General features: G+C 46.8%; 1 protein-coding gene across 2 annotated transcripts in view; it reads right to left on the minus strand.

Moving 5' to 3' along the window:
* SPPL3 (signal peptide peptidase like 3) overlaps positions 1-26,397 on the minus strand; it is a 46,195-nt gene extending 19,798 nt beyond the window's left edge. For both annotated transcript variants that reach the window (XM_042829032.1, XM_042829031.1), the window contains exons 1-2: positions 26,328-26,397; positions 1,760-1,837 (exon numbers count right to left, since the gene is read on the minus strand). In XM_042829032.1, coding sequence (XP_042684966.1) covers positions 1,760-1,837; positions 26,328-26,350 — 101 coding nt within the window. In that variant the 5' untranslated portion in view covers positions 26,351-26,397. The remainder of the gene's footprint in view (positions 1-1,759; positions 1,838-26,327) is intronic.
* Between the last annotated feature and the right edge of the window lie 249 nt (positions 26,398-26,646).

Below are 26,646 nucleotides of genomic sequence, written 5' to 3' on the forward strand. Positions count from 1 at the left end.
AACAGTTTAAAAGGAGATACTAGAAGAGACAGATGATGGTTAAATCAGGCTTTACCATAATCACTTTTGAGTAGGTGATAGAAGATCTCACTGTTACCTGCCTGCAAAGTGACCCAGCAGGTAAACCAGAGAAGTACCTCTGCAAGAACTGTATGGCAATAAACACAGAGAACAACCCACCTGCAGCTAATCTCGTCTCTCTGAAAAGCTGTAACTAACATATGCCCTTGCATGCTGCATTTCATAGCTTGTAACTGTTTGAAGAATGATAGTTGCCCTTCTGACAGCTGGCAACAAAGCACACCAAGCACAAGGGCTGAGGGAGGGTCAGAACATGTATGGGAGATGTTCAGAAGGGCTTGAAATTACAATTCCTGACCCAGCACAAATGAAGGAAGGGAATGCTCTTCTATTCACAGTACGAGAAGCAGGAGCTCTGCACTGTAAGCTGTACTCCGTTGCAGAAGCAGGCTTTACTCAGGATCCATTGGACATTTGTCTCAATATCTTGGTTTGGTTTTACTTGTTAGATTTTGCTTTGTCTCTGCTACCAGCACCAATCAGGACAGCAGACCAGGACTCCTTTGTTCCCCTGAAACCTCTTGCATTAGATTAGATCCACCACACAAGTGGATTTTATCCTAATGACTCACCCACCCAATTCCTTCTGATCCTATTACTGCACTTCTGTCTAAGGCAGTTGCCAGCAATACCACAATAGCTCTATTTGCTTCTTTTCAGACTGAAAATCAGAAACCATGCCCACTTTCTATGAGGTTATCTGAGGAGGGCTACTTTCTTTTAAGTCTTACCACAGTTCCATCTGGGTTTCAGCTCATATATCTACTAAAGTAGCTAAACGTAGGAAATTATTTTCGCAGCATCAGACTCTTGGTCTGCAATAAGCTGGAGTGCTCAGAAAACATGCAAAAGGAAGGGACTAGAACAGGCATTTTCTCATTTGATTTGCATTCATCACCACTCATCCACTAAGTCAGATTCCTCTGGAGTGTACAGCCTTGTAAACTGAGCAACTTAGAATGTAAAACACAAGGCAAAATAGTTAAAAAGCATGTATAATAGCAATAGGACACTACAGAGCAGGTGATACTGTTCAAAGTATGCTGTGAATGTATGCCAGTATGAAACTCATTCCTTGGGTGCCATTGCACTGGAAAGCAAAGCTTCACGATATGAGTTCAGAGGGAGAACAAAATTTTCTCTACTCAAGTCTCCTGAATGGGGCAAATTCTGAAGATTCAAACATAACAGACAGGCATTCTCAAGCACCTTGCTAGAATACAGCCCTGGTCGTGTTCCCCACTTCCCTCTTTCACCTTACAGCCATGACAACAGTGCTGGGACTCAAGGATCTCTGCTTTACAGAGCAGGAACACACTGAATCAACACTGAAATGTTGCATTTAAAACAGCACTTTTGATAGTAATACATCATATCTCCCAGCAATCCCTTCATACCCTCTGCAATACAATTCTACAGAACTGTCTTTAAGGACCAAATTCAGAGTTATCTTATACATGCTTGTAAGCTGTCATACAGTTACGTTTCTCAGACACCTCAGCTGGTTCCCTTTTCTTCCTTCTCCATTTCCTTTTCAGAACAAAGAAATGTTGCATTTACATTAGCCATCAGTCTGACACACATACAGATAGATAAAAGACAAATGATACTCACTTCCTTGTTGTTACATTTTATTTTAAAAAGAAGAATTCTATAAAGCCTTAATGAACAATCTTACCTGAAACTGCCATAGACTATGAGCAGAATGGAAATCAGGAAAGTAGAAACTTGACTGGAATCCACGAGGGAATACGCCCTGGAATTGGAAAAGAGAAGACAGGTGTGTCATCATAGGATCCAATTCTGTGCCAATTGCTCGTTTTTATCATCATACAAATAGAGAATGGGGTAACAAACCTTCATGGCAGCTATTCCTACTGCTCTCACATCATCTAGCAATACAAAATCCAAAGCTTGTAATTTAACTTTGAGACTGCAGCACGCAAAGTTTGTACAGCAATCAAAGAACAACTCAAAACCACAGTGGTAAGCACAGCAAGATCTGCATCCCTCAAACCCATGAGAATCACTTCAGTTGCAACCAATGCAACCTTGCATGTAAGTAACACCCAGCTGGTTTTCTCTGCCTTAGCTGATCACACTGCAGCTGTGATGTGGCACTGGAGGTCTCACACAGCCCAGGGAAAAGAAACAAAAAATCAGTCCAACAACTCAAACACACAACAAAAGCTGCAATATGCACTTCTTAAATTACACAATTACTGCGCTGTTACATCCTGCACACCACACACAGGAGTTTTTACAGCAATTTCAGCAGGAGGCTTAAAAACCACCTTTGTTTGGATGGATTTCCTGACACAATGCACCTCTGTCTTGGTAAAGCACAGAAGTGCTGCTATTCTCCAATACTTTTTGACATACGGACATTCACTCAGAGGGTGGTGAGGCACTGGCACAGGTTGCCCGAGGAGGCTGTGGATGCCCCATCCCTGCAGGCATTCAAGGCCAGGCTGGATGTGGCTCTGGGCAGCCTGGGCTGCTGGTTGGCGACCTGCACACAGCAGGGGGTTGAAACGAGATGATCATTGTGGTCCTTTTCAACCCAGGCCATTCTATGGTTCTGTGACACTGCACTGTGCTTTGCAGCTCCCAGTTTGCCTGCTTTGGATCCAGACAGCAGACAGAAGCTGCTCCTCGTGCTCCCAGCTCACAGCCAAGCAGGGGGAACACAGCTGACAGCAGAGGACAGATCCATGTCGTGCTTTACAAGAAGTGTGTATTCCCAATAAAGCCCCTGTGATCAGTAAATATAAATGGTCTTCAGGTGATGCACAGGACAGTTCATAGCATGTTCGTTTTAGTTAACGATTATGAGTAAGCAGGCAGATGAAACAGTGTAAGGATGAGCACACTGTGCTTGTACGCCCTGTTACCAGCTTTCATCTCAGGGAGAAGCATTGCCTGGCCAGGCTTTGGGCTGAGGGAGAAGGAAACTCATGTCCTGTTTGGATTTGAGAGTAAGCAGTGGAATTCATCTATTAAAAGAGTTCTCGGGAACTCCGAAGTTGTAAGAAAAGCAAAATGAAGGAATGGAATTTCACCTTGACTTAAACATGTCCACAGTTATGCGGTAAATTTTATTAACTGATGTTTATAGAATGATATATTCACAAATTGGCAAACCCTTCTGATGAACAATGCTTTCTGCATAAGTCACCATTTGCTGACAGCCCTGGAAGTCCATCTTTTCATCACCGTTACTCTAAACAGGGCTGTAAGTGCTACAAAGACTGGTACAGCAGACGGATCAGCCCTGCACATAATCCACTGAGCTGTATTAAAACCTGAAGGCCATTTTGTAACACTGAAGAAACCAAATATATGTGAGCCCATTCTAAACAATGATCTAATATAGCATAATGCTGCCGACAGGCTACAGCGGGGACCAGAACAGCTGCGTGCTGCTTCCATACAAGGAAAAACAGATAAACACCTTCTCATGCACAAAAGAGAAGAAGCAGGTGACAAAACTGCATCGACGTCTGAGGAGTAAGACTGCTTCATGGTTCTGAACACGCTGCGAAGGGCCAGACAGCAATCTGTGAACCACCGGTATTTTTAACTGCAATCTAAATGCATTCTCTGCAGGGCACCCACCCGACAGATTCCATATGCACAAGCTGGGCTCCATACAACGCGCCAAGCACGCGGGCTGGCACAGGGCCACCGCCAGCCATGGCAGCAGGACTGGGCTGCGCTCTTCAGCCCGAACCCAAACAAATACCCACACGCAGGGCACTCCCAGCAGCTTTGTGCACTTCCACTGCACGTACAGAAGAGAAACAACAGAACCATTCTCCTCCTTTCAGTACTTCCACAACATTAACTATTTATTCTCAGAACAAGCAGTGGAAGCTCGGGCACAGAAAGTGCCCACGACAAGCCTGTATGCAGCAGTTGTTATTTTACTTAAATCCTGATTTTAGAAGCAATTCTTCCTACTTAACAACCCATTCATTCTCATTCTGAGAATGCTAACACAAGGTAAGACCACGCTAAAGGCCATTTGCTGTCTCCTGAAGGCCTTATTTTAGTGCAGCTGAACTGTGTGCCGCGTGTGATATGTGAACAACTACCAACCCATTTCTAAGCTCTATTATAAATGCAGAGCACTCCTCAAAACACAGCAACACTGCTGGTTTTCCCAGCTGAGTACAATTTTTTCTCATACTTCCTCACCTGCAACTCAACCTCCCTGTGGGGAAGCTGGTTTAGAAGCAAGTCATTCAGATCAGACTATCAGACAGATTCTCGGTGAGTCAGCGATGCAACTACTAACCAGCACTGTTAGACCCAAGCACTGTGCAGAACCCAGCATGCTGACTTCTCTCCATCAGCTCCTTACATTGGCCACCATCAGATCCAGAGCTCCCCACACCTGGCCCAAAGCCCCATGCTGAGCCTGCACCTCTACAAGGCTGAGGTCCTTTTTGCTGCTATCCAGCATCTGTTCCTGCCAGCTTCATGGGCAAGGGCTCATGACACAGAGCCTGCTGAGACATGCCAGGACACAGACACAGCGATCACTGTTCTATAGCATGCTCTGTGTGTCAGCCCCACGGCCACACAGTGCCAGCATTGTCCGTACAACAATCCCACAGCCAGCCCTCCTGCCTGGCACGGGGCGCTCCGTGGGACACCCAGCCCCGCTGCACGGCTCCTCCATCAGCCACAGCTGCCGTTCCAGGCAGTGCTCGCCCTTCTTCTGGGAAGAGATGAGTAACTTCTTACTTTGTTTCGCTGTTTTTTGTTATTTCCACCCAGTCAATGCCAACACTGTTCTTTTTTAATGTTTCAGCTCTTCTCTATTGCCAAAAGATAGGTGATTTCCCAAGAGTCCCAACGGTGCTCCCAAACCAGCAGAGGTCCCTTCAAGTTGAGCACTGAGCATCCCAAACTCATTTTGAACCAGAAAAAGACAGCAGAACCAGGGACCAAACATATCTGCTTTCTCAAACGCTCCACATTCCCAATCTGGCACACTCCTGAGCATAAAAATCAAAGCGGAGCATTGGCTCAAGCACCCCCAAGCTTTTCAGAGATTGGGAAAGCTCTGCGTAACTGAAATAAAAATGTCTTCCTATACATGTAGAATGAAAGAGATTCAGTCCCCCTGACAAGTAGAAATGCCATCCTGCTGAGCTCCATGTGTGAGACAAATGATTGAGAAAAATCCTGCTGCAAATCCTATACGGTCAGGATGACAGAGCACAGGAACAGGCTGCCCAGAGGGGTGTGGAGTTTCCTCCTATGGAAGTATGGAGACCCACCTGGATGCCTACCTGTGTGACCTGCTGTAGGATACCTGCTTTAGCAGGGGGGTTGGATTTGATGATCTCCTGAGGTCCCTTCCAGCCCCTGCCATTCTGCTGCCCGTGCCCTGAAGTCTCCATAGCAATGCGTGCTGAGGGCCTCGGCCATGAATCATCCTCATACAGAAGTGATGTGACAGCAGCAAGATAAACTTCTGCACAAACTGTACATAGACCAGAATGCAAAGAACAGAGCAGCAAATAGAGCAGAGCAACACATACAGCACAACCACTTGAAAAGCACACTGGATAAACTATCATCACTCAAGTTTGCACAGACAGACTCATTTCACCATTTTTCAATCTTTTTTTTTTTTTTTAATCAGTGACTGCAATGTCCAAATGCTTTAAGAATTAGGGGAAATTAAAGTACAAAAGGAAGGTGAATGTATGAGATATGCAAGAGCATGGATGCATTAAAATACTAAACAAAGTAAAAGCTCCTTCTCTAAACGGACCAAACCACAACTTGCAGATATCCATCACAGAAACAGGCAACGATAAGAATGTCAGGAGATCATTTAATTCATGAAGGTACACTTCAACCTTACTTTGGGGAAGGACAATCAACCAGCCATGACTGACCTCACCTGTTGTATGAAGCACTCATCAATGAAAGCACAAGGCCTGACTCACCCATACTTTTCCTCCCATGCAAAGTCCTTCCAACTCCTGGTACACACACAGCTCAGGTTCAGGACCCGTGAAGAACAGCCCCATAGAACTTCATGTATCTTCACATTCAAAGCCACAACTACTGATTCATTCAATATGGTACTTTTCATCTACAGTTAAAATACCACTTTCACTACCAAATGCCCACTGTCCCCTCACTAGATAACCAGCAATAATCCCCATCCATCAAAACACACATCCTACTTTTCCAACTTCTTTTCTCTTCCAAAATAAACTCTTTGTAGGTGCCTACCAGCACCGAAAGGGCCACCATGAAACATCCCCTTTCTCATCCAATTACTCATCAATTGTTTCCAGAACTCGCTGAATGCAAGCATTTGGTTTGGCTGTCCTACCTCAGCAGTCAATTTTTTCAAAGGGAACCAGATAAAAAATAGCTGGCAATCTGGTGTCACACGACAAAATCAGGGATGGAAGGAGCTCCCACTTCCCTCCTCCCCTCAAGGTTTAATATATTTCAAAAGCTATTTTATGTGCTTATTGTGTCAGTGATTGCTACTGGAACATTCTAATAGAGAAAACGTGAAAAGGAAGTCAAGAAATATGAGTTGTACATCCAAGGCAAGGGAGAGGAGAACGTTTCCCAGGGCACCTCCTCTGCAGGTTCTGGAGCCATCAGCCACATGTAGGAACCAACACAGCTCTTCCCTCTGCTGCTCACAAGGAAAATATGGTTGCTTTGTTTTAATCCACTTGTTTCTTGACATCTGTCAAACATTACACTAATTTATTCCTTAAAGGAAGGTTGGGTGACTACAGTTATCAGGACAGGTCATTGGTAAGAGTAATTCATTGGTGATGCAGTGTAAGGCGTGTGGGAGCTGGCACCGGAGCATCATTCTTACAGGCAGCAAACCCAACACCCGAGCACCCTTAGGGCACGTTGAGGAGGAGCACCACTAAGATCATTTACAGTTTATGTGCCAATATTCATTTGGGTTGGAGGTGGACTCACTCCAAGGTAAAACCAATACTACTTTTTTCCTTTACTGGATTCCAGGTCAAGGGTATATCTAAAAAGCCCCTTTCAACTGCCTTACATGTGCAAGACATAGATATATTTAAGAGCCTCCATTAGGCTTGATGCCAAACCAAAGTTAAATTTGAGTGTAACAGTTAAAAGTATAATTTTAAGTGTGAAGTCATGGCACATGCAGCTGTAAACATATCTCAACACTATGCCATTCTTCAGTATGATTCATAGGAAAAACAAGCAAATTGCTACGGCTTCATTTATGTTAAAGGAATAGAGTGCTTTCTGAACTAATTTCAGCTCCCTGTCACGTGCAGGTAAGAGCCTGCTAAGCCTGAGTAATGTATTGAATCCTATCTGAAAAAAAAGGCAAGTCTGAAGTGAAAAAAAAGTAATCGGAGCCATCCCATTAAAACCATGTTTTCCTATACAGGCTTGGCAAGGTCTCAGGCAGGCATTCCAAGGTTAGATGGAGCATAAACCTGCTGTTTATCAGATGCAGATCTCAGAACATCATCTGCACATTACTAGATTAATAACATACACTTTGCACGTGCAACTGAAACAAAATAATTCTCTCTTCTGTCCTCTACAAAGCTGCTTTCCCAAAGCTCTCCCCCTCCCAATGAATGCCCAGTGCCCAACTGAAGCACTGCTGAGCCCGCTCCAACAGTGCGTGCTCAGAAAGACACCAGGAGGGAATCCTGCAAAAACAAATTTGCTGCTAAAAACATTATCTGAGCTGCCTTTCTGGTTCACCAGACTGTTTGCCAACAGAACAAAGAATTACATGCTTCACAGCGTTTAAGAACTCCAGTAACTGGACATCCTCCAGATTTTGCCTTCAGCTCAGAACGCTCTCTGCCCTGCAGCATGACCTCTAATCACTGCACAACACCTTCAGAGGAGCACTGCTTCCACACAGCACAGAGTCCCTGCTCCCAAGGCACACCATCATGTCAGCTCCCAACCTCCTGGCTGCTCCGGTGAAGCCATGCCAAACAGGATACTTGGGAGAAAAATCCACCCCCTGTGGTCAATGGAGAAAAATGACATCTTCAAAAAATGTGCTTGACATCTTCAAATAATGTATTTGTTTGAGGATTATGTAGTCAAAATAAACATCCAAAAAGAGGCTGCTCTCACAGAAAATGCAGGGTTTCTTATTTCATACTCCATGTTTATAGACCAAACGGGAACTTGAATACCCGATTTTGATCCCTTCCCTACAAACATAAATGTACTGTTCTGAGGTTCATTGTTTTATTGAGGAGGGTTGGTTGGTTGCTCGATTTGCTTTTCGTTTGTTTGTTTGTTGGTTTTGCTGTAGGATGGAAAACAAAGAAGGCCTGGGAACTTTCCCTTCTTTCGCAAAGGAAAAACAACAAGACATCATGACAAGCAGGGCATGCTTCGTAACACTTTGTCATTGTAGTCCTCCCAGATTTGTTTTTACTAGTCAACTTGAGAGATGCAGAGTGCAATAGCATCTGTTTTATTCCTGGAAAGGATCCTGAAGGTGTCTGTCCACACAAGCCCTTTGAATGGCACACAGGTGTACACACAACCCCAGCTGCCAGGTTCCCTCCTTGCAGCAGCTCAGCACTGCCCTGCAGCAAGGCTGCCAGGAAAGCCCAACCATCAACAAAAGCAAGAGAACGGTGAGGCACCACAAGTATCCATGCTGCATTTGCACCGAAGCTGAAGTACCAGTAGGTTTTCACGAGAATAAGAGGTAAAACTCCACCTGTTGAACTCCATATGAGTAGAGCACTTGTGTCACCTGTGCCTATCTCCATGGTGTGTCGATTCCTAGAGTACGTTGGTGTGCCACAGAGGGCAGATTCAAGAGTCGTTCCAGTATCATACACTGACCAACCAAAATAGGAATACTGTGCTTTTGAGGGAAGAATAAGAACAGCAAATATTGGATCAAGAAGGAAACATACAAATAAGAAAACATGCATCAGTGTGACAAAGCAAGGTGGTCATGGCTCAGCCGCAAGAACAAACTGGAGTTGCACAACCCACACAGGAAGACACTCCTCATCTGGAACCGTTTCCATTCCCCACAGATAATGAAGGTTAGGACTAGAAGGAGGGGAAGAGGTCAGATTGAGGCCTGCTAGGCACAGTCCCCTCTTGTCACAGCCACAAGTGCAGTTCTTCATGCAGATATTTGGCTTCCACCAGCTCAGTGAACTCCACAAAGGTCAGCCTGATATTTAGCCTACCCCAAAGCTTTGCTGAAACAGCTCTTCTATCTAAACTACCACTTTCAGCTGTATAAATTTTCCAAAAATAGTTCCTTTTACATCGGAGGGGAAAAAAAAAAAGGCAGATCAAGGGTGTGGTTACTGTAATTTAAGCCAACAGAGTAGCATTGTGCAAACTGCCCACGCATGGTGCAAGGCAGCTCCTCTGGAACCACCCCCTGTGCTTTAGGAAGGGCTGCTTGGACATGGGAATGGAATAGTTCTCCCCAGTACAGAAAGTTTTCTGGAATGCTGACAGCTGGTTTTGGGTTATGGTGGTCCCCAACCACTTGGCAGCACAGTTCTGCATCAGCCATAAGACAGCACAGTGCCAGATTTCATTTTATTCTATAGCAAGAACTTAAAAACTTCCTCAAAGTCTTCAATACAGGCTCCCACGTTTACAGTTCAATCTACGTAAGCTTCTTTCACTGAAAAGCTCCTTACCAACAACTACAACCATCTACTTCACAAGGATGCTTCCTCCTTTCCATCCAGGAACAAACCCACTGCAAACAATGAAACACAGCGCGTGGCAGAGCGTGGATCCCTCGGCAGGCACAGGGATGCACACAGGCAGGCATCAGGAGCTGAGGAAGAACCTGCTCCTTGTCCAGACACTCCTGGACGATCAGAGGGCAGAGTATCATCATCTTTCCTGATAACCCAAGAACAAAGTGCTGTGGGGACCCAGCAATGGGTCCCAAACACTCAAGATATGTTTAATTCACCGAGTGCAGCAGAAGCATTGTCTGAAAGTAACACTTCTGCTAGCTTCCAGCACAAGGGAAAAGCAAGGAGCTTAAAACATAAAATAAAACCTTCCAGGCAGCAAGAAGGAAAAGCTTTAATTAAAACCTCACACCAGGTTTTCTGTAACGCAGTAATGGCGGTGTTTCAGCCTCCCTGCTTCGTGCACAGATAATGCACTGCTGCCCACATAAAGTATAATTCTACATTTCTATGTATATTTTAAAAAGGAAATGTAAGGCAAATCTTTACAATGACTAAAATCCTTTAAACAGGCCAAAAAAAGAATCCAGCATCAAATATCCTTAAAGTTTACATTACTGCAGTGTCAAAGAGAGCCCTTAACCCTGCAGGGGCTCCCAGCTGAGGCCAGTGCATGGATCCACCTCAGCACACACTGCTGCCACTGCAGGCTCAGCCAGCAGGGAGGTGATGGAGGGGGCAAATTGGGCTAACAGGGGAGGCTCTGCTCATGCTCCAATGCTGGCCACCAACTCCCAATGAACTCAAGCTAAAATTCTCACACCCACAAGCACACAGGCTCTGAATTCTTAAAGAGAATGAATGACTACTTTACTCAGTGCAGCAGTGAAACAGAAGCGAGTGAATCAGAGAGCTACACACATTTACTGCAGGCAGAGCATCCTGAGGCTGCAGGAGCAGTGACACAGCACAGCCGTGACACACAGCACCCGCACTGCACACCCAGGGACTCAGGGCAGTGGAAAGCTGGAGACCAGAACGAGGGCTTAAACCTTAGTATGGCACCAACTGCACGCACACAGACTCTAAGGCAATTAGCTTGTAGAAACTGCATATGATTTAGCACATAAGTCAATTAAGTTTTCACTTAGGAAAATTACTACTTCCCCATACGACTCAATCTGCTAATATTAGTCTTTTGGAGAGACTCTTGTGTAGCCACATTTCTCCTGAGGTGTTCTCTCGTCATTATTTCTCTTTTTTAATGGTGTTGTATGGAAGCAAACAGCAGGGAGGAACGGGGACAGCAGAAGGGGAAGGCAGCAGGGGTGACTGCAATGGGTGCAGAACTGAGCTACAGAGATGATGAGAGGAGATAAGCACTGCTTTCAGCCTAGGAAGGAACAAGCAGGCAAAGAGAAACAACAAAAGTGGAACTGCAGGATTAGAACGACCCAAAACACAGTCATCAGCAGTAGGGGAATTCATTCTCCTTCCTTATACCAGTTGAACAATTCTCCCCCACCCCCCACCAAATCCAGGTTAATTTTCAGATGAGCATCTCCCTGGCCCCGGAACACCAGCAGCAGCACAAGATGACAGCTCTTCCAGTTTTGTGCTTCCTGCAGAAAAACCCCACTGAATCTGCTCCAGAATGTTTTCTCAGTCCTGTGAAACACGAAAGAGAAGCAGAACACGTCCTGCTGCTCACTGGCTCCCACCTCTCCTAGCCAACCCAGGCAGAACAAAGCAGTGATGCCCTGGCAAGCTGCTGGGGCACCCCACATGAGCAGCCCAACTCTGGCCCAGAAAGCTGCCGTGCTTCCTAACAGCACACCCACACAAACAGCTGCCATGTCTTCAGCATTACATCACACAACCCCTTCTGGACAAACCAAAGCACATCAAGCTTCACACACATGAGCAAGCGAAATTCATTTGTAACCATTATCAGATGACACCCACCTGAAATTTTAATTAATTGTTATCAGAGTGATACCACAATTTCATAGCCTTCCCTTCTTCTGCAAACAGCTGAAACCTCACCTCCAAACACAGTGCCAGGCAGCGGGGCACGGCAGTGCTCCGGCAGGCTGGTAGGGAGCTGGGCTTAAAAGCCACTGAAATTTCAACCACCACAGAAGAGTCTTATGTTTGTACTGGATGCAACGTCTGCTTTTTAGAAAACAGCCTTGCATTAAGAAGCACCAAGGTAATATTGCACGGAAAGGAAGTTCTCTACTATTCACACATCAGCTGTTAATTTGGTGGTCAACTTAAAAGCAGGAAGGACGCTCCGTAGCAAAAGGATCCGAGATCTCACAGCTCCCTCTGAGCATAGCCATCTTCATTTATTCCAATCATTCTCATTTAATGGGTGTTGTACACCAGACAGACTGGAACACATCAGAGCAGCGATCTGCTTCCCAAACCACTTTTTTGCTGATGTATTCATTAGCTGTTGCAGCACAGGCAGATTACATCTCCAGCCGTGGAGCTCTCGCACAGGCAGAGGCTGGCCCAGCACTGCCAGCAGCAGACATCAGATTCTGAGGTGTTATGAAAAGCTGTGCACACCCAGCCACAAGGACACGAAGGGAAATTTAGGAACACGAGTCAGGCTTACTTCTGTTCCCCGTATCTCTAACAGAACTGCTCTGAAAAGAGAAACAGCGTTTGTGGAGAGGAGCCTCTCCCAGTGGAGCAGCTAACACGGCTGCAGACAGGTAAGCTTCCCAGTGCACCCCAAAGGCTCCAAAATCCCCCAGGAGCACCTGACAGCCCATCACAGACCACGTCCTTTAAAGAAACTGCCTCTCACAGTGCCATTCACCATCACAATACGAACATCTGGATACAGCGACTGACCCTGATCTGAAAATCTTACCTTTCATTGCATTAAAGAAAAAAAAGAAGCGCAGAAAGTGAAGATACTCAAAGCGTGCTTGGAAGACGCAAGGGAATAATGTCACAGCTCTGTAAGCAGCACCAGGAAACTGAGAAGGGTGAGAAAGATCCCTCTGCTGCAAAGACACTTTTGTAGAAATTGATATTGCTGGAGTTTATTAATTCTAAAACATATTTGCATACTTGCACAAGAGTTTTGCTCCAGTATTGGAGACAGTAACACTCTTGGAGAAGGGAAGAGCAGTCTGGCTGCCTGTCACAGCTCCAAAGGCTTCCCTAACTTTGTTCACAATATTGAACATTTAATAAGGTTAAGTTTCAAGCTGAGCAGCCAGGATGTTTTTAAGCAGCATTCTGTACAGACAGGGATATGAAAGCTCATATGAAACAAGTCCAGCTATCTACAAAACCATTTGGATAAAAACACTGAATTTGTTTAAATTTCAGAACTTTCTGGATGCCTGTCCCCCCTTACACACAAGACATACTTGGGAAAGCCTTAGAACCATTCAGTACTGCCTATTTTCTTCTCCTATATGTTGCATATATTTTCCAAATCTGGAACACAGAGAGGACAGTTTTCCACGTATCAACCTATATCTCAATCAAAACTCTCCCTTCTTCAGCCATGATGCAAACACCAGGGTTCACAGACACGCAGCCACGTTCCTCGTGTCCCCACAGCCTCTCCTGTGTGATGCAGCTGCTGTGCTCCATCGTTCTTCAGGATTCCCACGTCTCAAAGCCACCTACAGAAATACTGCAAAGGGAAATCCTTCCAATACCCTCCAGTAACCCTCAGTTCCTTTAAGCAACAGGCTGCTCTGAAAACACAGAGTGCTTCCCCTCTCAATGGGGGGCTTCTAACTTCGGATTTTATGCATGAGCAACAGAACTTTGTATTACTGAAATATAAGAAGAGAAAATTACTTTAATCAATGTGTGATTAACTTCCATTAGCCACGCTGAAAGTTATAAATTACATACTACAATCAGGGATGGAAAAGTAAATTAAATACATATTTCCTTCCCAGACATCAACTCCAGAGGCATACAGCAATAAGGAACAGAAAGAAAATGCACAGAACCACAGAACAGCCTGAGCTGGGAGGGATCCACAAGGACTATGGAGTCCAATCCCTGAGAAGAAGTGTGCTGCTGCTTCTGGATCTTCGAATGTCATGGAGTAATAGAATCACAGAATGGCCTGGGTTGAAAAGGACCACAATGACCATGTAGTTTCAACCCCCCTGCTATGGGCAGGGTCACCAACCACCAGACCAGGCTGCCCAGAAGTTCTTAAATAACACCTGTAACTTGTGCTTCATTGAACATCAGATTTTTAAGAAAGAAAAAAAAAATAGCTACTAGAGCACAAACATTTCAGAAGTCTCTGGATGAAAAACAGGAAGGAACTCTGGCATTCCTCTCCATTAAGCATCATTTCTCCCCAGGTTCCAGCAGTGAAGATCCAACTGACCGCTGAGACTTACATCAGAGCTTCCAGATTGCCCAGGCAGGTTTCTGCCAAAAGCAGCAAATGAAGACGAACACAACGCTGTTCCAGGGATGCACTGAAGGATGGCTGGAGGAGCTCCCCCAGCTCGAGTCCCACGGCACTGGGTCTGGGCAGAAGCACTCACAGAAGAGTCGGAGACTTTCCCTGGGGCTTCTTTGCTCTTAGTCTCTGAGACAAGCAGAGGCTGAGGCAGGCACAAGGGGCTCCAGAATCAGTGGGGGCCTCGTCCCACTGCTGGTCTCTGCATTGAGCCCAGCTACTTACACAGACATAAATTTGAAGTCTAAAATCAAATGATGTGAATAATTGCCCCATAATTTCCAAAGCAGATATGAATAAGAATTTAATTAACCCACGTAAGCTTTGCTTCCTAAGTCAGTATTTCCTTTCTCTAATGAATAACTGACTATGAAGGTAAGAAACGTACAAATTGACTCTACTATGACAATGAAAAACTCAACACAAAACATGTGCACAATCCAAAACCTCTTCACCCTGTTCAGCTTCTGATGAAGTCAGTCTCCTCTCTTCGTTCTCAGCCCTTGTGCTCAGCTGAGCAGTCCCATGGGAAACCACAGCCATGGCAGAGTACAGCCAGCTCTGGGGAAGGCAAGTGCCGGACATGATCTGGAATGTGATGATGAAGCATTTGCTCTCAGCTTCTTTCATGTTTTAGAAAGTCAATTTGCTTATCAATTCCTTTCAGGAAGAAAGCCACAAAGATTCCAGAAATGAAATCATCTGTATGAAATCTCGTTTTGCGCACAGGGACAAAGTATGAACCATAACATCAACTCTGCTGGGAATGAAGGAGGATAAATATCTACACACTGGTCCTCAGCAAAGGAAAACAAGTACCTTTCATTAAAAAGAAAGTAGGAAAACACTTAACATCAGGCATCTTGTCATCTCCTGTACAACAGGCAGCACTACCCACTAACAGACACGGTGCAGTACCAGCCACACTGAAGACATCTCATACCCTGTGTCCTTAGCAAGGTTAACCATTTTCAAATGTTTATATTAAAGAAAAAGTTAGAAATAACTTACTAACTGAAGATGGAGAAAGAATATGCAAATTATCTACCACTATTCAGGTAAAACAGGACTGAAACCGTATCACACACAGCACGAAGCAGCAGCACATCTGCCCTGCAATGCAAAACACACCATGGAACTTCCATTAGATCTGGGGTCTCCAGTATTAGATGCAAACAGTGAAGTCACCACCACCAGTTTTCTGCATTGCTGCTATTTCCCAGATGCAGCACATACCTCCATGAGCCTCCTCTTTTCTCTCTGAACTCCAACAAACACAAAAATAGCACTGCAGATTTATGAGCTACTTCCCAGACGCAGCGAAGCCTTCCCATTCAGTTCACCATGGCCAAGATGGTTCTTTGTGGTTTCTGAAAGCAGCACTGCAATCTCTGCACAGCATAATGCTGCCAGCAGCCAGGTGTGCAGGGAACTCACGCCTTCCCCAATTTCCAGCACTCAGCACTGACCAGAAGGGTCTCCAGGACTTTGTATCCCTCTGCTGGAACATGCAGCTGCCCTGGGGCACAGCACACACAGTACTGCTCCTTATCACACCTCTCCATGCACACCAGGCAGAACGGAATGCTGTGAAATATGGGATTCTGTCCTCCTGCCCTCAGAAGACAGATAGCGTGCATCAGAAGGCTGTGCTTTTATTTCTCAACTGTGAGCCACCTTGGCAGCAGTTCTTCTATAAATGTAAAAGACATAAATCATGAGTATAATTAGGCTGTATTCTTGCCCTGCCCATTTTTTCTGTGCAATTCTAATGGCGTTAATTAGCAGTGTGAATTATTTGCTATGGTAATAGGGAAATCAATGCTCAGGATGATGATTTCCCTGCAAGTTATACCAGAATGCACTGGCTAGAAGCAGAGCACCTGAGAAAGTACCAGCAAAACACAGGCAACTCCACCAGTCCAGCCTGGAGATGGGCTGGACCATTGCAACAAGTGAAATAATTAATTCCTTTACAGAACACAAAGAAGTCACATGAACACTACGGTCATTCTCATGACGAGAAGCATAAGCAGCTGCACCTGGAAACATCGCAGCACATCAGTGAGAGCAACCTGATGGCACTCAGGCAGTTGTCACAAGCAAGTTGCAGCAAAACATGCTGGCTTTGTTGCATTTGACTACAGAATTTCAATGCCACTGCATTAAGTCATTCAACAGAGATAATCTATATTCAAGAGGTTACACAGCTATGAACTGCCCAAACAAACAGCACAACTCCATCCCCAAAGTACAGAAATTCTGCCTAAAGTTAGCACACACAAGTCACTGAGTTTAAAACCAGCTTAGTGCTCCCAGAGTCTATCACTTTCTCCAACACGACTTGTACTTTTTAAGAGGCAGAACCCAAAAAATGATATAACAAATATTTCCAACTCCAGCATATGCAACACAAAGGTGCTATTGAGAGAAACGCCAAGATGAATGGCTGCATCTTTACTCAGGGGCACCAAACCTGCTCGTGACTCCCATCTCAGCTACAGAGTGAGTCTTAACATCAAAATCACACCTGGTACAGAAGGCAGTGGTTTGCTCAACGAGCACAGCAGTAACTGACCGCCTTCCCATCACACTCTGCTCAGAGCAGAGTTTCTTAGCTGCTCTCTTCACGTTATTTAGAGAATTGTTTTACTCTCCTGTGGGCAGGGCACAGCTGGGTGAGGTGGCTCCGCAGCAGATACAAAAGCAGTGACACCCTAAGCAGCAGCAGAACCACGGCAGGACAGCAAGGTGTGCCTGGAACACGGCCCACACACCTGGCTGCCCACCCGGCCTCCTGGCGAGAGGCGGCCCGGCCCCACTGCAGTTACTCACTGCCCTAATTGCAACCCGAAAAGCAAGTTCTGCCTACATCTCTGCTGTCCTTCTACCGCAATAAAAAGATCTGAAAGGATGAGTTTTGTTGTGGAAGATGCCAATGGTGTTAGTTAAGCAGAACTGTGACCTTACGTTCCCCACCTGCCCTGCATTACGGATGAGGGAGAAGGGCTTTATGTTGAGTCACACAAGACACCAAGAAAACGTTTCACAAGTGTGCTAAATGTGTAACTGAAGAGTCTTCATTTGATTGAGAAAAAGTCCATTTACCACTGAATTACAAAATATATCTCAGCTTCTCATGATCCAAGGCTCTCAGTGCTATCACATCTACTCCTAAAGCAGCCTTCTCTTCCAAGAGAGCACTATGGGCTTCTCTTAGTTGGGTGTTTTGCAGTCACTGCCTTCACCTGTCTGCATTAAGAAACCCTACATTCTTCCTTGGATTTCTGATGTTGCCTAGGTTGCCTGGGAAGATGATGGAGGAGGCACTCCCATGACCAGGAGTCCATCCTTCCTAAGAAGCATAAAATTCCAATAGCTCTACAACCACCTTTCATTTATTTCTGTTATTTCCCTCTCTCGCACAAACCATCCACATAAGAATCAGTAAGGCAGATAAATGGAGCCTAGCTGGACCTCCTCAGCTGACTGGAAGCATTACTCAGTGTCCAAAGGGGTCAGAAGATTCTGTTATCTCACTTCAACACACAGGTCTACATTTTGAACAACTGTAGCACTGCAGCCTTTCCAAATTATTCATTTAGATCCCAACAATAAATTACCACAGAGCTCTGGGACCCTGATCACCCAAACCCTGTTCATTACCAGGATGCAGGGTATTCAACAGCAAGTCTCCCAACAGCACTGAGAGCTTCCATCAGAAAACACCCTCTACAGTTAAATTATAAATAGTAAATTCATGGCTACTATTAGCAACAAGGGATAACAGCTTTTCACACTTCACCATGATGAAGGGAAACTGCATTAGTGCTTTCAGCAACTGAAGCAGTAAGTTATTTGAACAACCTTCCAGAAAATTGAGCCTTTACCATCAGGAAGCACAGCTGTCTCCCAGCACAGAGCCACTCCACCCCTGCTCAGACGCTGTCAGCCACCCTGGAACCAAAGTGGCATTCTTCCAAATCAGCCTGCTCGAGGTAGCTATCCTATACAACTGCCAGCTCCGATCCACCTTCCTCCTCTGGCTCTGTTGTTACACAAACACCCAACATCCTCTAAGAGCCAGGGCTAAGCCTGTGTAATGCGCACAGGCATCCAACGTGCCAGCACAGCATCCCGGCCTTGGTTACCAACCATAGGAAGAATATTGTGGTTGTCATGGTGCCAGCAAGTACTTAAAGGCCAAGGGCAAAATAAAACAGATTATTTATGTGACAAAAAGAGAAGACTCTCTGGGTACTGATGGAAATTCCTCTGCGCCTGCTAGCCTGCACGTTCTGCAAGAGAAAGCCCATAGCAAACGGCAGAGCTGCACGGCGCTGGGCACCTGCCTCACTTCTCACACTCACCTTTCTCAGAGCTGCCACCTGACTTGCGGTGGAGCCAGAAGGCCAAGTAACTGCCTGGAACAAAGTTCAGACCAAAGCACGCATCTGAACCAGCACAGCAAGCCCAACAACACATGTACTCAGCCATTGACCTCATGGGAAGGAGACGTCAGATACTGAAACAGCCTGGAAGACTCTGATTTGCCTTGATGGCAATTCTGATGGCGATAAAACGACTCATCTGAGCACCAACTCACCACCAGCTCACAGCACTGCTCCCACCCAGCTGTGCCCACCACCACTCACTGCCTCACTGCTGGGCAAAGGAAGGTTCAATACGGTGCACCCAAATGCATGCAACCCTTCAGGTTCAATATGATGCACCCCATACAGCAGGACAGAATGTAACTGCAACGCTCTACTGCAGCTTCAGAGAACTAAGACAGTGCTGGAGACAAACAGTAACCAACATAAAAAGAAATTAAACCTGAGGAGTACTCTGAAGTAATAAGGGGCAGTAAAGCCAGCCAACCATGCAATAGCAGATCAGGAAGTTTGGGGACAGAAGTAAGAGGACCATTTCTGCCTGGGAATCCTGCTGCTAAGGAAGAACAAGTAGTACAATTCCCATTTAAATAAACCTGTTGATAGAGATTAAGTCCTCCAACACGCCCCATGAAGGTACCCTAGCAGGGACCTCAACAGCTCCATCCTCCCCAACAGGTAGTACCAGCACCCCGCAGCTCCTGTTCATAGAAATGCAGCTGAGCTCAGATGGAAGGAAACTCCTGCAGGACACATTGCACAAAGGCACTGGGCAGTCCTCTCAGGATATTCATCCAAATGCCTTGTGGAGCACACAATACATCTTTCCATTCTGATATATACGTATCTAGGTTTAATCTGCACTGCAATTTCTTTATTAAAGTTACAAATGCACAGAATATCTAGATTTTTTAAATCAAGTTCTCAAAATATAATAGGATTTCTAATCGGAAAAAAAACATTAATTTTATCACTAGAGTCATAAAATAGGAACCTACTATTGAACTAAAATACCAAAATAAGGCAATAGCTCATACCTTTCACACTTAGGCCAATATTTTATTGATTATATGCTTGGAAATCCAAACTCTTCTTAGAAAGGTATTCACAAGTCAGATAAAAAAACAAAACTAATGACTACTAGTTTAAACAAAGCATTTAACAATTAGATCTTCCAATCAACAAGCTAAAACCAAAGTCAAATTGATCAGTGTGACCTTGTCATAGAGAACGAGCAGCTCAGTGTACTATTGATGGGCTGATTTACCACAGGGTATGGGATTAAGACACATACATTATCATGACTTGCACGAGTAGAATTAAATGCCATTTCCATGAAGAAATCCATAGAAGAATGAGTTGACACCATTAGCACCAAGGCATGAATCTTCAGTAGCAATACTGAAAGTGCATTCCTGAATGAGCCAAAGCTCAAAGAGTAGCAAGGTCTGCCTAGTGTGGGACAGCAGCTCCCGGGGACACCAAGTCAGAGCGATGCTGTAAGGAAACAGCGAGATCCTGCAGCGAAGGAGAACACCTCCTGCAGTGCAAAGACCATGAAAACACAGCCAGCACAGCAGAGCAGGAGTGCAGCTCCTGCTGCCTCCCATTAAGGCAGAGGCCAGCAGGAACAAAGGCAGCCAATTTACCACTACACCAACAGGCACAGGAGAAGGTGTGGGAGAACCGGACCTGGCCTGGTCTCTGCCTTACAGCCTGATGCAAGAGCAGCACAGCACATGAACACACTTGCCTGCTTAAGGTTTAAGGCAATATAACTGCAGTTGCACATGCAGCAAGAAAGCAGTTAAAGACTGATTTCAACAAATTCTAGCCTGATGTCTGAAAAACTTTGTTTGTAACAACAGAAGTGGAAACATTCTTTAGGGAGAGCGCTTTGGGACTGTCCTGAAACTTCTTCCAGTAAGGCACCCTGCAGAGAAGCAGTGCTGTTTTATGGAGGCTTTTCATCTTCTGATTTAGCTTTAAGGAAGCTTTTTTTTTTTTATGCTCCATCTGCAAAAAACATTAAAAAAAAAAAGATAACTGGTTGAAAAACTAACACTGGGGGTCTTGTAAGGCACTTAAGTATGATAAAGAGGATCCTTCTGATCTGTACCATCTGTAACTGCTCACAGCTGCAGCTGTTTAAAAAGCAGTCAAGTTCATCAAAAACTAAAAGTCGTCCAGCTCTTCACATTCAGCTTTAAAGCTCCCCTTTTCAAGACAAAAAGCTCTTTAAACTACATTCTCCTCTTCATGTTCAGACCCATACGGAGATCACAACATCCCCCCTGAAAGCCTCCTGCCACTGCAGCACTGCTGAGCAGCACTGTGGGTGCAGGCGTGGGGTGCGTGATGGCAGCAGCAAACCACCACCACCGTGCTGAGCTGCCCACAAGCACTGCCATGGCCCTGTACCTTAAACCTAGAAAGTGAGACACGCTCGCCGCACCAGTTTGCAATACCGGCTTTAAAAACACCCATAATCCTGCTGTTTCACCAACCTCACCTTGAGCTAACTAATAATCTCCTAGAAAATGGACTTCCCATTGACTAAACACGGCGAAGTCACGTTACACCTATTTTATCTTGCCAAATGGGTCTGACACAGATGCTGGTGTGATAAATCACAGCACAGCACTGAAAGTGGTGTGACTGTAACAGTAAAAGCTGCTCTCCTATCACAGCTATGTTGAGCTTTGGTCGCACACATCCAGCATGTCCGTACCAACAGCTGGCACAGCTTTCATGGGTTAAGTCCCATTGGCTTATCCTCATCACGGTGTTTATTCAGAATTCAAATTGAATTTCTACCCACCATAAAAGCGACCAAAGAAATCTCAACCAAGATTTAAAGCGGGGCCAGGTGCAGGTAGGACAAAGGGCAGCACTCTGCTCAGTGTCACGGGCACCAGAACAGCCAAAGTCCCACTGCTCTGCTCACCTCCATCCTGCTGAGCACAGCAGCTCAGAGCTCCAGCGCTTTGCTCTTGCCCAACACGCAGCCTCAGGAGGAGTAAACTGAACTTGCTAACCCAAGTAACAACTGAAGCAGAGATAAGCCGTACACGCTTGCTGCTAGCTGAGCCTGTATGGAAACCCCCTGCAATGCTGTGTGTATCTCCACTGCACTGTGTCCACACAGTGAGACCCCTGCACCAGCTGACAGTGGCTGTGCTGTGGGCCCACTCTAACAGTGCTCTTGCTGTCCCAGCACGCAGCTGCTATTGTGGCACTACTGACGGGGGAAATGGTATCTGCAAAGAGCTCCCAAACTTCTTGTGATTCAGTGGAACACCATCAGCTACCTATGTGAACTTCTGCTAAAACAATGTACATTTGTACAATGTAAAGACATTCATCACAAACTCAGAAGAAGCTACCTCACATTATTTTACAATATTTGTTATGGTAAGATATTAAGAACGTTCTGTTCTACTGCATGAATTACCAGTAACTGAACACCTTTCCAAGAAGGCAGCAGACCTGTCCCGCACACCGCACCACTGATGGCACACCTGGACACAGAGGCTACCCAGGCACATGCAGGACATGGGGCTTAGACCTGTCCCTAAGAAACGCTCAGCAGAACCTGATGAGGCTGATAAGAGCACAGTGGCTGCAGGACAAGCTCATGGTGGCAGTGCTGGTAGACAGGAGGAGCGGCGCTCCCGCAGCAATGGGCACAGCAGAGCACTCCATCCACAGACAGCACTTGTAAGAGATGCAGGAGAAAGGGTCACCCATGTCAGCATTCTTGAAAGAATTAAAGAGGGAGAAGGGGGATCAGGAAGAGCTGTAATGACACATAGGCTCCATTAAGCTTATTAAATCATCACCTTTCCAAGTCAGCTCGATTGCTCGATCAGCCGAGCCTGCATCCCAGCCTGCATTCCCCTCTGCTTCACCCAGCCCATAGAAGTGACTGGATCATTCCAAATTCGAACCTTTACCAGTTACACCAATGCAACACAGCAGCACAAGGAAAATGTGCACAAGTTGTTTTTCTTTTAACCAACTTCTGCCTTGGCTCTTCCTGGAAACTTTACCCAATCGTCACCTGAATTAACTTGGGCTGACTAATTTGCCTGAGTCAGTTATTTGCCTTTAGAATATCCCATACTGCTTATGGTTATGAAATGTCCAAGGGCAATAAAGACTATAACAAAGGTGGCACTTATGTGAGAGACGATGATACACCACACCACCCAAACAATGACATGGATTAGCTCAGACACATCAAAGCACCACAACTGGTCCTTTTCTTCTTCCAGATTTTAGGAAATACAGCCACTGCATTTGGAAAAGCACGCACAACAGATCTCACCCGTGTCCTTCACAACTCTCCTCAGAAGTTCAATTCCTTGAAAACTCAGGTGAATGATTCCTTCTGTTTCTGTTGCATGCTGCACCATTAAATGCACTGACAGCTCAGATCCTGGAAGGGCTGCTCACAACAACCAATACAAATTCTCCCAGGAACAAAGATGGCACTGTATGCTTATGCTTATTCCAGAAGCCAGCAGCTTTATGGGATACTCTGACACATCCCTACATTGAATTTCCCACACCCTCTGCACAAGGTAGAGGCTTCTAAATCTATCCCCCATCAGTCACCCAACAGCTGGTGGCCAGGACAGGAGCATTCCTCCACTTGCAGTGTTTACGAGGGAGTTCTGCTGGATGGAGGTCAGTGACTCGGTGCTGTGCTTCCCCCAGCCATGGGCTCACACACACTGCAATCCACCCAGCTCCCAGGGAACGCACTGGGAAAGAAAAAATGAAAACTGCAACGGGATCAGAGCTGAATTCTCACACTTCACATATAGAGAAAGCTGCAAAAATCTTTTGGAGAAAAAAACAACCAACAAAGCAATCTCTATTGCCAGACTGGGCAACAGCAAAAACAGGACAGGGTGTTTGGGAAAGCACCAACACCTACTGACTGAAACTAACGCCATCCGCTGCCATGCTGCCCAAGCTGGATCCAGTGCACAAACATCACTGCAAGGCACTGGGGACTGAGGCAGGCCCAAGCTCAGCGCAGCACTGCGATCCCAGCACTGCGATCCCAGCACTGCGATCCCAGCACTGCCACCTTCCTTACTCACCCACTGTGATATTTCCAGCCATAGGGTGCTTGCAAAGAAAACCCTCACCGTTCACCGATCTCCTGTCCACCCACACACATCACCACTGGGCGAGCAGCTCTCCCCATGCTCACCTCTTGTGTTGCAGCAGTAACTTTTGTCACCACCCAGTCCCATTTCCTTGCTGGAGTACAGACAGGAAGTCAAGAAAATGGGTACTCCACAGCCTCTTTCCTCTCCAAACCCATTCTACTTGCAGAAAATTCATTTCAGCTCTCATTTAATACCGAAAACCACAAGCAGTCACTGATGCAGCAGCCACATCTCCCTGTGCCCCACACTTCTGCGTAATAGCAGTGCCATACAGCACTCCCATAACCTTCTACCACCCCAGGTTTTTGGCAAAGAAATTCCACTACTCACTACTGAAAACCTTTCTTTTTATTTAAGAAAACAAGTGCTTATCTTTTGAACGACACTTCCCATCTGTACTTATCCCACAATTCACATCAAGATCAGTTTTTCCAGACTGACGGTGTTCATTTTCATCAGCAACATTCTCAGTAGTTCCTCCCAGCAGGGATAACACACGTATATCTGCAATACTGGTTCCGTTGGTCTAGTTAAGAGATTAAAAAGGATCTCAATAAAAGTACAGATGGTTATAGGTGTGGGCTTTACTGGGGAAAAAAAAAAGAACCAGAAGATGTTGCAAGAAGCAACACGCAAGGATGGTGACAGAAGACAAATGTATTTATGAAAGGCACTGTGAAGAAGTGCAGCTACCTCCTCCTTAACTCACAAAACAAGAAAATACACGCAACCAACTGCACTTGGTAAGTAAATTAAGAATACAAACACACCTTAAATCTCAGATACTTACATGCAAAACAGTAATAAAATCAGAACCTGTTCTTATCTCTTCAATATAATATTGCTAGTGGAGACCTCAATCACTGAATAAAGGCCATCTCTGTGCAGGTGTTTATAATGCTCCAGTCAATGATCACAGCTTGGTATAGCACATTTTTCCAAGGTATCTCTAACACAAAAGGAAGCCAAGAACCCCATTATGAAGTTACAGCAACTGTATGCTGAACGTTGGTGGCTACTCCTAAAGGGGGCAACTGAGCCTACACTAAGGACAACACGAAAGCACTACTGAGGAATCCATCTAACCTTCCTACAGCTTACACCTGCACAAACCAAGGTGCTTGGAAGGTTTTTTGTGATGCCAAATACCCGATGTGACACCTGTGGCAAAGCGTAACCATCCCAGCAGCTACAGGAGGCACACAGCATGCATTCTGAGAGCAACTCTGCAGCACAGAGGGATCCAGTCCAGCAAACGGACTGGAGGAATCCTTCCAGCTTCATAGCAGTGTGACAGCACCGACTGCCACACACAGCCCTGCACAGCTCTTTCATAGATGTACAGCTTTCCTTAGCTGACATCAAAACACACGCGTTTGTCCCAGAGCACTAAAGCATTACCCAGCTGCATGCAGGGCTGCACCTCCATCATTAAAAATAGGCAAACGTGAGACCATTGCGAGAAGCGTCAGCAGTAAAACACACAGTCAAGCACACAAGTGCAGGCAGGATCCCTGCAAACAGCACTGGGCCTTTGCTCCTTCTGCAGCCCCAGCCAACAGCTCTACATGCGACATGACAGAAACCTCAGAACTAAAGGCACATCAGCGAGCTCAGACACAAGCACAGCGCTCGCGGATGGATGGAGGCCTCGTGGCCTGCGCTGCTCCCAGCCCGACACACAGCAAAGCTCCAGGCTCCTGCAATCCCCTCTGAAGAGCTGCAAACAACCTCAGCCTTCGCTGCACCTCTGGACACCAAAGCAGTGCCCAAAGCAGTGTTCAACCCCAGCACAGGGAAACACAGAGGGGCCACGCGTGTGGGCTGTGGGGAAGAAGCGATGAGCTCCAAAGGCACAGAGCAGAAATCCCTGCGGGCTCTCCAGGTCTGTTAAAGTGCAAAGAAGGGCCTCCGCAGCCGATGGGATGGAAGTGCTCCTGCACACGCAGTGCCGTCTCCACGCTCAGCACGCACCAAGGTCACCACCGACACAAAACTCCTCGCTTTGAACGAGAATACCCCGACTGTTACAGAACCGTAAGGAACGACTCAGGACGGTACCGCGGAGCGAAATCAGAAGGCCGAAGCGCTGCAGCCCCCAGCCCAGCCCGGCAGCACCCAGCACCGCACCGGTCTGAGCTGTTCCAGCTGCGATCGCCGGCAGCACCAAAACACGGAGCTCCGCGATCTGAGCGCCGGGCCCGGCCGCGCCAGGACAAGGCGACCGCCCTCCGCCTCCGCGCCTCCCGCAGGAGCCGCTCTCTCTCTCTCCGTCTCTCCGTCCCTCCCGCTCCGCTCTCCCCGCACGCAGCCCAGCATCACCGGGCGAAGCGCTCCGCCGCCGCCGCACAGCGGGGCCGCCTCAGGAAGCCGAGCGCAGCCGTGAGGGCAGCGCCGCCGCGAAGCAGAGCCCGGGCCGCCGCCCGCCCGCCCCGCGACCCCCCCCCGGACCGCCGGAAGGAGCCGGCCGCCCCCCCGGGCCTCTCCTCACCACGAGTACGTCTGCTCCGCCATGGCTGCGGCGGCCGGCCGGGCCCCGCGCTCCTCCTCCGCCGCCTCCTCCCGCGCCGGGCAGCTCCGGGGGCTCAGTGGCGGCCCCGCTGCGGCTCGCGGCCCAACATGGCGGCGGCGGCGGCCGCGAGGAGGGAGGGGAGCGAAGGGGGGGTCCGCAGCCGGGCGGGGAGGGGATGGCGGAGCGGGCGATGGTGGTGGCGGCGGCGCGGCGAGGCGGCGCTTCAGCAGCCGCGACGCGGAGCCGCGCTCGGGCGCCGGCTGGGCCTCATGGCCGGCGAGGCGGCGGCGGCAGCGGC

The sequence above is a fragment of the Centrocercus urophasianus genome, unplaced genomic scaffold, assembly GCF_019232065.1.
Source record: "Centrocercus urophasianus isolate 14NV4802_14NV808 unplaced genomic scaffold, USGS_Curo_1.0 seq_30, whole genome shotgun sequence".
Classification (NCBI taxonomy): domain Eukaryota; kingdom Metazoa; phylum Chordata; class Aves; order Galliformes; family Phasianidae; genus Centrocercus; species Centrocercus urophasianus.